The 14,544-nt window shown below is 45.7% G+C and overlaps 1 protein-coding gene across 1 annotated transcript in view; it reads right to left on the bottom strand.

The window, feature by feature from the left end:
* LOC116958557 (uncharacterized) overlaps positions 1–14,544 on the bottom strand; it is a 183,495-nt gene that overhangs the window by 35,523 nt on the left and 133,428 nt on the right. The window contains exons 21-22 of the mRNA XM_076057101.1: positions 13,247–13,566; positions 7,272–7,603 (exon numbers count right to left, since the gene is read on the bottom strand). Coding sequence (XP_075913216.1) covers positions 7,272–7,603; positions 13,247–13,566 — 652 coding nt within the window. The remainder of the gene's footprint in view (positions 1–7,271; positions 7,604–13,246; positions 13,567–14,544) is intronic.

Here is a 14,544-nt window from a genome sequence, read left to right as displayed (position 1 = left end):
GTGGGCGAGTGGGGTTGGTTGGTTTGTGGGTGGGCGAATGGGTTGGGTGGGTGGGTGGGTTAGTTGGTTTTGTGGGGCGAGTGGTTGGGTGGGTGGGTTGGTTGGTTTGTTGGGTGGGCGAGTGGGTTGGGTGGGTGGGTTGGTTGGTTTGTGGGTGGGCGAGTGGGTTGGTTGGTTTGTGGTGGGCGAGTGGGTTGGTTGGTTTGTGGGTGGGCGAGTGGGTTGGGTGGGGTGGGTGGGTTGGTGGGTTTGTGGGTGGGCGAGTGGGTTGGTTGGTTTGTGGGTGGGCGAGTGGGTTGGGTGGGTGGGTTGGTTGGTATGTGGGTGGGCGAGTGGGTTGGGTGGGTGGGTGGGTTGGTTGGTGGTGGGTGGGCGAGTGGGCTTGTTGGTTTGTGGGTGGGCGAGTGGGTTGGGTGGGTGGGTGGGTTGGTTGGTTTGTGGGTGGGGCGAGTGGGTTGGGTGGGTGGGTTGGGTGGGTGGGTTTGGTTGGGTTTGTGGGTGGGTGGGTGAGTGTGTATGTTGGTGGGGTGAGCGAGTGAGTGGACCGGGGGGCGGGCGAACAACGGACGCGGTTAATTTTGCGCGTACCGTGACGAGGCCGACGAAAATCACGCCCCGCGCGTGGGTCCGGTTGGGCTTTCCCACGCGCGCCACTGTTTGCCACGAGATGTTAACCACCTCGCCTCGTGTACAGGAGGTCGTGGGTTCGAAACAGCGCATCGCTGCGACGACGTCTCCTGCATATTCTTGGTTCTTTCGGTAAAGTCACCACGTTAGAAGGGAAACAATAAAATGATAAAAGTATAAAACGAGAAAATTCCCACGACGTTTCGACCGCGACACGAGAAGCAATCGTCATCATCAGGCGTGAAAACCCACAGCAAGAAAATTTGTTGAGCGCGAAGGCCGGCTGTGATGGAGAATCAGCAACCTCAAAATCTGCGGTCGCTGTTCACTCCCGGGAGACGGTGGGTTGTTGCCTCTTTGGGTGAGCGCGGGGGGGGGGGGGGGGGGGGTGAGGGACCGCTGCCCTTCGGGGGGGTCTCTCATCGTGAGTGACGGTGAACGGGAGATCGGCGCTCGGTCGTGAGCTTCCGGCGACGGCCGACAGGACGACACCGCGGATACTCTCCGTGATCCCCCGGCGAGGAGCCCGGTAATCCGGGAGAGATTTGAAGCTTTCGTGACTGCAAGGATCCATGTTCTTTGGGTCTATTCGGTAAAAGTCACCACGTAGGTAAAAAATAAAATAAAAAATGAAAAATCACGACGTTTTGGCCACAACACAAGCGGCCTTCATCAGGTGAAGGGACCAGACTGTCTCGAGGACAGCGCTGGAGTGAACACAGCCACGCTCAGACCGTGACCTTTAAGCTGTGTGAGAGGTATTAAGGTGCCTTGACAAAGGAATTAGCATAAAAATTAGCATTTAATTGGCGGACTTAGCATGGTGAACGGTGTAGAGGGGGTGAACATGTGCAGGTCGGCGAGGGGGGGAGGGGGAGTTTACCTATTGATGGTGTGAAAAGGGAATTTTAAGAGCTGCGAAAGTTTGGGGTACCACTACTTGAAAAAATATACTGTACCATTGAAAATTAGTTTAATGTTTGGTTCGATTTAGAACATCTTTCCAATGGTTGCTTAATTTGAAACCATCTTCTCGGTTGAAATTGTGTCTGTGTTTGTAAATCTGAATTGCCTCGTGAACAAATCTCTGATAAAAACCCGTGGGTTTGCAAAGAACCTTGGTATCGGAGAAAATTATATCGTGATCACCCACAGCATTGTAACAGTGATCACGATATAATCGCCTTCACACTCACTTCTGCTGCTGTGTCCTCACCAAATTCTAAACAGATTCTGTTTAAGGCCAGCCTCTCTTTAATCTCAGAGAGGATAAGACTACTCCGTTTTGAACTCGATACTTTAGACAGGACTCTCCTACAAGCTCATTTAACGTTAACACAAAAAATGTCACCTTCTGATTGGAATCACGTAGACAACATGACTGCTTCTTCTGCCGATTCACTTTCAATAAAATGCAAAGCTAACCTGATTTCTAAATTCAACCACCTATCAAAGAAGAACCCAGTTCCACATATAACAAAACTAGATGTTAACAAAATTGTTATCAATCAGAGTAGCACCCCGATTTCGGACAATCTGAAAACAGTATTGGCTAAAGGACTAAATTTCACTGTCACCCCAAAACATATACTGATAGATGATATCATTTCTCAGGTCGATGTAGCCCTCAAAGGTATAGGACACATCCAAGCAGACGTCGCGAGAGCTGAAATAGCTACTATTCTTAAGAATGCTAAGAAACCCGTTAGCAACATCAGCAAAGATGAACGCTCTGAACTCGCGAAATTAAAAGAGAGACATGATATAGTCATCCTCTCAGCCGACAAGGGCAATGCCACTGTAATTATGGATAAAAACTCATACAACAATAAAATTCAGGACCTACTCGATTATGGTAGTTACTCAAAAATTAAAAATGACGCTACTAATAGCTTAACTATAAAAACCAACAAGATCATCACAAGTTCGACCTCCCTAATCGAACCAACTAAACGTCCCTCCCTAAAACCTTCTGCTGCAAGACCACCTAGATTCTATGGTCTTCCAAAGATTCATAAGGAAGGCACTCCACGACGACCCATCGTATCCACGATCAACTCCCCTACCTACAAGCTGGCACGTTTTCTGTCGGATACCTTGCTGCCTTTCACTGGCAAGACCTCCTCAGCAGTACTTAACTCAGCTCATTTGGTTTCTATGGTCAAGGACGTTGTACTGTCCCCTGACGATATCCTTGTCAGCTTCGATATGGTCTCCTTGTTCACTAAGGTCCCGGTACCTGATACCATTGAAATAATTGAAAATTTGGTACAACATGGACTAAACCCCGAGGTACCTACGCTGGTCAGGCACTGCCTCACCAACACCTACTTTACTTGGAATGGTTCCTTCTACAAGCAAAATGAGGGTACCCCCATGGGATCCCCCTTGTCACCAGTGATAGCCAATGTTTTCATGGAGAAATTTGAATCGGACGCCATCCAGACTTCCACCCTCAGACCTTCACTGTGGAAGAGATATGTGGATGACACTTTCGTCATTTGGCCACATGGCCTCCCAGCTCTGAACCTTTTCCTACACCACATCAATTCCAGACATCCCGCCATCAAATTCACCATGGAAGTGGAGAAAGATGGCAAGCTACCATTCTTGGATGTTCTGTTTGAGAGGAGACCTGATGGCTCATTGGGGCATTCTGTATACAGGAAACCCACCCACACAGATTCCTACTTGAAACCTGATTCCCACCACCACCCAGCTCAGAAGAATTCTCTCATCAAACTTTATACCATAGGGCTCATTGCATTTCGGACCAACACCACCTGACCAGTGAATTAAAACATGTACACCTGGCTCTCAAAAGGAATGGATACTCTGACCGTACCATCCGCCAAGCTGTTTCTCCATCCATACAGAAACAACCACTTGATACTCCGGTCAAAACCATCACACTACCATATATAGCAGGCGTTACTAAAAAGATTTCGAAAATTCTAAACAAACACAAGATCCAGGTCCGGTTCAATACAGTACACAAAATTTGTGATCTGATCCCATCCGTGAAGGATGTCATTCCTGACTTACAGTACCCCGGGGTTTACAAATTGAGTTGTACCTGCAGTGACTGCTATATCGGGGAGACGAAGCGACATGTCTCTGACCGAATTCGCGAGCACAAATCAGATTTGAAACACGGCAGAACGAATTCTTCTGCTGTAGCTGATCACTGTTACAACGCTGTGGGTGATCACGATATAATTTTCCCGATACCAAGGTTCTTTGCAAACCCACGGGTTTTTATCAGAGATTTGTTCACGAGGCGATTCAGATTTACAAACACAGACACAATTTCAACCGAGAAGATGGTTTCAAATTAAGCAACCATTGGAAAGATGTTCTAAATCGAACCAAACATTAAACACATTTTCAATGGTACAGTATATTTTTTCAAGTAGTGGTACCCCAAACTTTCGCAGCTCTTAAAATTCCCTTTTCACACCATCAATATGTAAACTCCCCCTCCCCCCCTCGCCGACCTGCACATGTTCACCCCCTCTACACCGTTCATCATGCTAAGTCCGCCAATTGAATGCAAATTTTTATGCTAATTCCTTTCTCAAGGCACCTTAATACCTCTCACACAGCTTAAAGGTCGCGGTCTGAGCTTGGCTGTGTTTCACTCCAGCGCTGTGCTCGAGACAGTCTGGACCCTTCACCTGATGAAGGCCGCTTGTGTTGTGGCCGAAACGTCGTGATTTTTGTAGTTTTTTTTTTTAACCTACGTGGTGACTTTACCGAATAGAACCAAAGAGTATGGATCCGGGAGAGCCTCGGAGTCGAGCCGCTGCTCCTCATGTGGACCAACGGGAGCCGGTTCGAGGTCGTTCGGGCACACCGGTGAGGATGCCCCCCCCACCCCCACCCCGGGGGGGAGCAGGCCCAGGACACGCCGCTGCTGGCGTGGCTTGTCCGGGAACGCCTGGGAATTCCTCAGCAAGCGCGAGAACCTGTCCTCGCTATATCTCTCTCCTCTCTCTCATCTCTCTCATCTCTCTCCCTCTGAGATCTTCTCTCAAAACTGCTCTAGAGGAGTTGTACACCCCTAGCCGCCACTGCTATTCATTGGCGTAAAATAAAATAAAATGTTTTCGCTCCAGATGATCGCTGCAACGTATTATTTGCGTTTTGATTTAGCGTGCTGATCTTAAAGGTGCATTGAAAAATTTGATACTCCGACCGATGCTTCTGTTGTTGCGGAGTAACTCATGCAGCCAGCTATGGCTCTAGGGTTTTGTGTTACATGTTATTGTTTATGTAGTTTATTGTTAAAAATTCGGCCACAGTCCATGTGATCACTGTTACGTTGCAATTATGGCTTTAATTTTTGGTGATATGGAAAACGTTTTGTTGGTTTGGACATGTTTGTTTTGTTGTAGTACGGAGTTGGACTGATGGCCTTAATCTAAGTAGTCTTGTGGTTGTTGTTGTAGTACGGAGTTAGACTGATGGCCTTAATCTAAGTTGTCTTGTGGTTGTTGTTGTAGTACGGAGTTAGACTGATGGCCTTAATCTAAGTTGTTTTGTGGTTGTTGTTGTAGTACGGAGTTAGACTGATGGCCTTAATCTAAGTTGTCTTGTGGTTGTTGTAGTACGGAGTTAGACTGATGGCCTTAATCTAAGTTGTCTTGTGGTTGTTGTTGTAGTACGGAGTTAGACTGATGGCCTTAATCTAAAGTTGTCTTGTGGTTGTTGTTGTAGTACGGAGTTAGACTGATGGCCTTAATCTAAGTTGTGGTTGTTGTTGTAGTACGGAGTTAGACTGATGGCCTTAATCTAAAGTTGTCTTGTGGTTGTTGTTGTAGTACGGAGTTAGACTGATGGCCTTAATCTAAGTTGTCTTGTGGTTGTTGTTGTAGTACGGAGTTAGACTGATGGCCTTAATCTAAGTTGTTTTGTGGTTGTTGTTGTAGTACGGAGTTAGACTGATGGCCTTAATCTAAGTTGTCTTGTGGTTGTTGTAGTACGGAGTTAGACTGATGGCCTTAATCTAAGTTGTCTTGTGGTTGTTGTTGTAGTACGGAGTTAGACTGATGGCCTTAATCTAAGTTGTCTTGTGGTTGTTGTTGTAGTACGGAGTTAGACTGATGGCCTTAATCTAAGTTGTCTTGTGGTTGTTGTTGTAGTACGGAGTTAGACTGATGGCCTTAATCTAAGTTGTCTTGTGGTTGTTGTTGTAGTACGGAGTTAGACTGATGGCCTTAATCTAAGTTGTCTTGTGGTTGTTGTTGTTGTACGGAGTTAGACTGACGGCCTTAATCTAAGTTGTCTTGTGGTTGTTGTTGTAGTACGGAGTTAGACTGATGGCCTTAATCTAAGTTGTCTTGTGGTTGTTGTTGTTGTACGGAGTTAGACTGACGGCCTTAGTCTAAGTTGTCTTGTGGTTGTTGTTGTTGTACGGAGTTAGACTGACGGCCTTAATCTAAGTTGTCTTGTTGTGGTTGTTGTTGTAGTACGGAGTTAGACTGATGGCCTTAATCTAAGTTGTCTTGTGGTTGTTGTTGTAGTACGGAGTTAGACTGATGGCCTTAATCTAAGTTGTCTTGTGGTTGTTGTTGTTGTACGGAGTTAGACTGACGGCCTTAATCTAAGTTGTCTTGTGGTTGTTGTTGTTGTAGTACGGAGTTAGACTGATGGCCTTAATCTAAGTTGTCTTGTGGTTGTTGTTGTAGTACGGAGTTAGACTGATGGCCTTAATCTAAGTTGTCTTGTGGTTGTTGTTGTTGTACGGAGTTAGACTGATGGCCTTAATCTAAGTTGTGGTTGTTGTTGTAGTACGGAGTTAGACTGACGGCCTTAATCTAAGTTGTCTTGTGGTTGTTGTTGTAGTACGGAGTTAGACTGATGGCCTTAATCTAAGTTGTCTTGTGGTTGTTGTTGTTGTACGGAGTTAGACTGACGGCCTTAGTCTAAGTTGTCTTGTGGTTGTTGTTGTTGTACGGAGTTAGACTGACGGCCTTAATCTAAGTTGTCTTGTTGTGGTTGTTGTTGTAGTACGGAGTTAGACTGATGGCCTTAATCTAAGTTGTCTTGTGGTTGTTGTTGTTGTAGTACGGAGTTAGACTGACGGCCTTAGTCTAAGTTGTCTTGTTGTGGTTGTTGTTGTAGTACGGAGTTAGACTGATGGCCTTAATCTAAGTTGTCTTGTGGTTGTTGTTGTAGTAGGGAGTTAGACTGATGGCCTTAATCTAAGTTGTCTTGTGGTTGTTGTTGTAGAACGGAGTTAGACTGATGGCCTTAATCTAAGTTGTCTTGTGGTTGTTGTTGTAGTACGGAGTTAGACTGATGGCCTTAATCTAAGATTTCTTGTTGTTGCTGTTGTTGTTTGACTTGCATCCAACTGGGATTTTTGCACACAGCGTTGGTGTACGGTGCTATTTCAGGAATATTTTTGCTGTTTTTTTTTCCCATGGATTTTCTGTCTTGCACAGTCAACACAAAGTCACTTTAAGATATATTTTTCTTGTCCGTGTTTGAGTTTCATTGTTTGTTGTGGTTGCACCCGATTCAAGAGCCGGATGGCCCACAGGGCTACACCAAAATGAACTGAAACTAAACAGAAAACTCTCTCTCTCTCTCTCTCTGTCCCCTCTCTCTCCCCCGTGACGTCACGCCCCAAAACTCACAGTCGCACTCCCAGCGGTAGCAGCAGCCGTCGGCATCGTCCACTCGCACGGCCTTGCGCCCGGAGTCGCACGCGGGGGCGGGCGGCGGGGAGCACGACCGCTTCGCCATCGTCACCTGAGGGCCGGGCCCCACGCACGTGGCCAGCATGCAGTCGCTCGCGTTCCACTGCTCTCCCAGCTGGGGAAGGGTGGGCGGGGGGGAGAGGGGGAGTGGGGGGTAGGGGGGGGGAAGGAGGGGGCGTGACGTCAGCACGCCATGACGTCACATAGCGGACGCGCGCGCGGCGGTGGGGGGGGGGAGGAGGGAGGGGTGACGCGCCTACCTGCCGCTGCTAACTCGGTGGCGCGCCAGCCAGGCAGCCGGCCAGACAGCAAAACTTAAAAAAATAAACTACGGTGTAACAGTCTACGCTTGCCAATGTGAGTCTACACTTCTGTATGAGTGAGTCTACACTTCTCTATGAGTGAGTCTACACTTCACTACGAGTGAGTCTACACTTCTCTACGAGTGAGTCTACGCTTCCCAATGTGAGTCTACACTTCTCTATGAACGTGTCTACACTTCTCTATGAGTGAGTCTACACTTCTCTATGAGTGAGTCTACACTTCACTATGAGTGAGTCTACACTTCACTATGAGTGAGTCTACACTTCTCTATGAGTGAGTCTACACTTCTCTATGAGTGAGTCTACACTTCTCTATGTGTGAGTCTACACTTCTCTATGTGTGAGTCTACACTTCTCTATGTGTGAGTCTACACTTCTCTACGAGTGAGTCTACACTTCACTATGTGTGAGTCTACACTTCACTATGTGTGAGTCTACACTTCTCTATGAGTGAGTCTACACTTCACTATGAGTGAGTCTACACTTCACTATGAGTGAGTCTACACTTCTCTATGAGTGAGTCTACACTTCTCTATGAGTGAGTCTACACTTCACTATGAGTGAGTCTACACTTCTCTATGAGTGAGTCTACACTTCACTATGAGTGAGTCTACACTTCACTACGAGTGAGTCTACACTTCTCTATGAACGTGTCTACATTTCTCTATGAGTGAGTCTACACTTCTCTATGAGTGAGTCTACACTTCTCTATGAGTGAGTCTACACTTCTCTATGAGTGAGTCTACACTTCTCTATGTGTGAGTCCACACTTCTCTATGAGTGAGTCTACACTTCACTATGAGTGAGTCTACACTTCTCTATGAGTGAGTCTACACTCCTCTATGAGTGAGTCTACACTTCTCTATGAGTGAGTCTACACTTCTCTATGAGTGAGTCTACACTTCTCTATGTGTGAGTCCACACTTCTCTATGAGTGAGTCTACACTTCACTATGAGTGAGTCTACACTTCTCTATGTGTGAGTCTACACTTCTCTATGAGTGAGTCTACACTCCTCTATGAGTGAGTCTACACTCCTCTATGAGTGAGTCTACCCTCTCTATGAGTGAGTCCACACTTCGCTATGAGTGAGACTACACTTCTCTATGTGTGAGTCTACACTTCTCTATGAGTGAGTCTACACTTCTCTATGTGTGAGTCTACAATTCACTATGAGTGAGTCTACACTTCTCTATGAGTGAGTCTACACTTCTCTACGAGTGATTCTACACTTCTCTATGAGTGAGTCTACACTTCTCTATGTGTGAGTCTACAATTCACTATGAGTGAGTCTACACTTCTCTATGAGTGAGTCTACACTCCTCTATGAGTGAGTCTACACTTCTCTATGAGTGAGTCTACACTTCTCTATGAGTGAATCTACACTTCTCTATGAGTGAGTCTACACTTCACTATGAGTGAGTCTACACTTCTCTATGAGTGAGTCTACACTCCTCTATGAGTGAGTCTACACTTCTCTATGAGTGAGTCTACACTTCTCTATGAGTGAATCTACACTTCTCTATGAGTGAGTCTACACTTCTCTATGTGTGAGTCTACACTTCTCTATGAGTGAGTCTACACTTCTCTATGAGTGAGTCTACACTTCTCTATGAGTGAGTCTACACTTCTCTATGAGCGAGTCTACACTTCTCTATGAGCGAGTCTACACTTCTCTATGTGTGAGTCTACACTTCACTACGAGTGAGTCTACACTTCACTATGAGTGAGTCCACACTTCTCTATGAGTGAGTCTACACTTCTCTATGTGTGAGTCTACACTTCTCTATGAGTGAGTCTACACTTCACTATGAGTGAGTCCACACTTCTCTATGAGTGAATCTACACTTCTCTATGAGTGAGTCTACACTTCTCTATGTGTGAGTCTAGACTTCACTACGAGTGAGTCTACACTTCTCTATGAGTGAGTCTACACTTCTCTATGTGTGAGTCTACACTTCTCTATGAGTGAGTCTACACTTCACTATGAGTGAGTCCACACTTCTCTATGAGTGAATCTACACTTCTCTATGAGTGAGTCTACACTTCTCTATGTGTGAGTCTACACTTCTCTATGAGTGAGTCTACACTTCTCTACGAGTGAGTCTACACTTCTCTATGAGCGAGTCTACACTTCTCTATGAGTGAGTCTACACTTCTCTATGAGTGAGTCTACACTTCTCTATGAGTGAGTCTACACTTCTCTATGAGTGAGTCTACACTTCTCTATGTGTGAGTCCACACTTCTCTATGAGTGAGTCTACACTTCTCTATGAGTGAGTCTACACTTCACTATGAGTGAGTCTACACTTCTCTATGAGTGAGTCTACACTTCTCTATGAGTGAGTCTACACTTCTCTATGAGTGAGTCTACACTTCTCTATGTGTGAGTCTACACTTCTCTATGAGTGAGTCTACACTTCTCTATGTGTGAGTCTACACTTCACTATGTGTGAGTCTACACTTCTCTATGAGTGAGTCTACACTTCTCTACGAGTGAGTCTACACTTCGCTATGTGTGAGTCTACACTTCACTATGAGTGAGTCTACACTTCACTATGAGTGAGTCTACACTTCACTATGTGTGAGTCTACACTTCACTATGAGTGAGTCTACACTTCTCTATGAGTGAGTCTACACTTCACTACGAGTGAGTCTACACTTCTCTATGAGTGAGTCTACACTTCTCTATGAGTGAGTCTACACTTCTCTATGTGTGAGTTAACACTTCTCTATGTGTGAGTCTACACTTCTCTACGAGTGAGTCTACACTTCACTATGAGTGAGTCTACACTTCACTATGAGTGAGTCTACACTTCTCTATGTGTGAGTCTACACTTCTCTACGAGTGAGTCTACACTTCTCTATGAGTGAGTCTACACTTCTCTATGAGTGAGTCTACACTTTTCTATGTGTGAGTCTACACTTCTCTATGTGTGAGTCTACACTCCTCTACGTGTGAGTCTACACTTCACTATGAGTGAGTCTACACTTCTCTATGAGTGAGTCTACACTCCTCTACGTGTGAGTCTACACTTCACTATGAGTGAGTCTACACTTCTCTATGAGTGAGTCTACACTTCTCTATGAGTGAGTCTACACTTCTCTATGAGTGAGTCTACACTTCTCTATGTGTGAGTCTACACTTCTCTATGTGTGAGTCTACACTTCACTATGATTGAGTCTACACTTCTCTATGAGTGAGTCTACACTTCTCTATGAGTGAGTCTACACTTCTCTATGTGGGAGTCTACACTTCACTACGAGTGAGTCTACACTTCTCTAAGAGTGAGTCTACACTTCACTATGTGTGAGTCTACACTTCTCTATGAGTGAGTCTACACTTCTCTATGTGTGAGTCCACACTTCTCTATGAGTGAGTCTACACTTCTCTATGTGTGAGTCTACACTTCTCTATGAGTGAGTCTACATTTCTCTATGTGTGAGTCTACACTTCTCTATGTGTGAGTCTACACTTCTCTATGTGTGAGTCTACACTTCTCTATGAGTGAGTCTACACTTCTCTATGAGTGAGTCAACACTTTTCTATGTGTGAGTCTACACTTCTCTACGTGTGAGTCTACACTCCTCTACGTGTGAGTCTACACTTCTCTATGTGTGAGTCTACACTTCACTATGATTGAGTCTACACTTCTCTATGTGTGAGTCTACACTTCTCTATGAGTGAGTCTACACTACTCTATGTGTGAGTCTACACTTCACTACGAGTGAGTCTACACTTCTCTACGAGTGAGTCGACACTTCTCTATGAGTGAGTCTACACTTCTCTATGAGTGAGTCTACAATTCACTATGAGTGAGTCTACACTTCACTATGATTGAGTCTACACTTCTCTATGTGTGAGTCTACACTTCTCTATGAGTGAGTCTACACTACTCTATGAGTGAGTCTACACTTCACTACGAGTGAGTCTACACTTCTCTACGAGTGAGTCGACACTTCTCTATGAGTGAGTCTACACTTCTCTATGTGTGAGTCTACAATTTACTATGAGTGAGTCTACACTTCACTATGAGTGAGTCTACACTTCTCTATGAGTGAGTCTACAATTCACTATGAGTGAGTCTACACTTCACTATGAGTGAGTCTACACTTCTCTATGAGTGAGTCTACACTTCTCTATGTGTGAGTCTACACTTCACTATGAGTGAGTCTACACTTCTCTATGAGAGAGTCTACACTTCTCTATGAGTGAGTCTACAATTCACTATGAGTGAGTCTACACTTCACTATGAGTGAGTCTACACTTCTCTATGAGTGAGTCTACACTTCTCTATGAGTGAGTCTACACTCCTCTATGAGTGAGTCTACACTTCACTATGAGTGAGTCTACACTTCTCTACGAGTGAGTCTACACTTCACTATGAGTGAGTCTACACTTCACTATGAGTGAGTCTACACTTCACTATGTGTGAGTCTACACTTCACTATGAGTGAGTCTACACTCTCTATGTGTGAGTCTACACTTCACTATGTGTGAGTCTACACTTCACTACGAGTGAGTCTACACTTCTCTATGAGTGAGTCTACACTTCTCTATGAGTGAGTCTACACTTCTCTATGTGTGAGTCTACAATTCACTATGAGTGAGTCTACACTTCACTATGAGTGAGTCTACACTTCTCTATGTGTGAGTCTACACTTCTCTATGAGTGAGTCTACACTCTTCTATGAGTGAGTCTACACTCCTCTATGAGTGAGTCTACACTTCACTATGAGTGAGTCTACACTTCTCTATGAGTGAGTCTACAATTCACTATGAGTGAGTCTACACTCCTCTATGAGTGAGTCTACACTTCTCTATGAGTGAGTCTACACTTCTCTATGAGTGAGTCTACACTTCTCTATGTGTGAATCTACACTTCACTATGAGTGAGTCTACACTTCTCTATGAGAGAGTCTACACTTCTCTATGAGTGAGTCTACAATTCACTATGAGTGAGTCTACACTTCACTATGAGTGAGTCTACACTTCTCTATGAGTGAGTCTACACTTCTCTATGAGTGAGTCTACACTTCTCTATGAGTGAGTCTACACTTCTCTATGTGTGAGTCTACAATTCACTATGAGTGAGTCTACACTTCACTATGAGTGAGTCTACACTTCTCTATGTGTGAGTCTACACTTCTCTATGAGTGAGTCTACACTCTTCTATGAGTGAGTCTACACTCCTCTATGAGTGAGTCTACACTTCACTATGAGTGAGTCTACACTTCTCTATGAGTGAGTCTACAATTCACTATGAGTGAGTCTACACTCCTCTATGAGTGAGTCTACACTTCTCTATGAGTGAGTCTACACTTCTCTATGAGTGAATCTACACTTCTCTATGAGTGAGTCTACACTTCTCTATGTGTGAGTCTACACTTCTCAATGAATGAGTCTACACTTCTCTATGAGCGAGTCTACACTTCTCTATGAGTGAGTCTACACTTCTCTATGAGCGAGTCTACACTTCTCTATGAGTGAGTCTACACTTCACTATGAGCGAGTCCACACTTCTCTATGAGTGAGTCTACACTTCACTATGAGCGAGTCTACACTTCTCTATGTGTGAGTCTCTCTTGCCTTGCGAGGGGGAGTCAATGTTGCACAGGATGGCAGGGGGACCGGTGCTTTGGTGGTGGCTTTGGTGGTCCTCGTTAGAGCCTTGCTGGTGGTGGGCGGAGCCTTGACGGTGGTTTTTGGCGGGGCCTTGACGGTGGTGGTGGGCGGGGCCTTGCTGCCGGTGGTGGGCGGGGGAGGCTTGGCGGTGGTCCGCACGGCCGTGACAAAGGCGGTGGTGGCCGGGCAGGCCACCACGCCGGCCTCCACTCCCGAGCAGTCCGGCCTGCAGATGGCCACGCGGCACTTCCCGTCCCGCTGCGTGGTGTTGTACAGCACCTCGCCTAGGGGGGAGGGTTTACGAAGGTTCGGCACCAGCCGGCAGCCCCTGGTTAATACCGCGGTGTGCGTATCGAGGGTAGAGATACCACTGCCACTGCTGCTACTGCTGCTACTGCCGCTACTGCTACACTTCTGGGGGGGGGGGGGCGGGGGGTTAAGAAGGTCCGGGACCAGCCCGCAGGCTGCACGTGCCCTGAAGGTCCACTGCCGCTTCTGCTCGAACCGGAGGGCAGTAGCTGACCCCACCCCCCCCGTCCCCCTTCATTAGGAGTAGCCACGAACGTCAGCTTAACCCCACCGACCACTCTCGAAGATTTGGGGGAACCAAATCTTCCAGGGTGTCTGCGGGGGTCCCAACCCAGAAAAAAATATCTACATTTGAAAACGAATTCCCTGCCTGGAATATTAAAAAAAAAAATTCACTAACACGTGGGATGGACTTGATAGTGGATATTGTATTTACATTGCACGTAATGGCAGAGATTAGGGATGAATAAAGTACAACCATAACCACAATCACGTAAACAGAAATCTACGCGTTGATTTATATGAAGACAGGTCCAGATATTGTGGCCAAGGTTTAGCAAATCGTTATTTTTATTAACATGGCATAGCAATTACTTTTTATAGCAATATATTTTGGTGGGGGGGAGGGGACATTTTGAGCATATTTGAATATTGGGGGGGGGGGAGATGTGTCCACCCCCCCCCACCCAATATTTATTATAATTACCGCCTCGACTCTCGCTTTTAAACCGACGGGGACGTCGTGCAGGATCGGCCTCAAGTTACTCGGTTGCATCTTCTTTGGTTCTTTCGGTAAAGTCACCACCAAGTAGAATGAGAAGAAAATAATAAATTCATAAAATAATAAAATAACGCGATAAAATTCTCACGACGTTTCGGCCACAACACAAGCGGCCTTCATCAGGTGAAGGGACGAGACTGTCCAGACAGTTTCGTCCAGACAGCCTCGTCCC

Source organism: Petromyzon marinus, chromosome 79 (assembly GCF_048934315.1).
Source record: "Petromyzon marinus isolate PM22_M1 ecotype Great Lakes invasive population chromosome 79, UKy_Petmar_22M1.pri1.0, whole genome shotgun sequence".
Taxonomy (NCBI): domain Eukaryota; kingdom Metazoa; phylum Chordata; class Hyperoartia; order Petromyzontiformes; family Petromyzontidae; genus Petromyzon; species Petromyzon marinus.
Note: the sequence above shows the minus strand (reverse complement) of the source record. Positions and strands in the feature narration are given on the sequence as shown.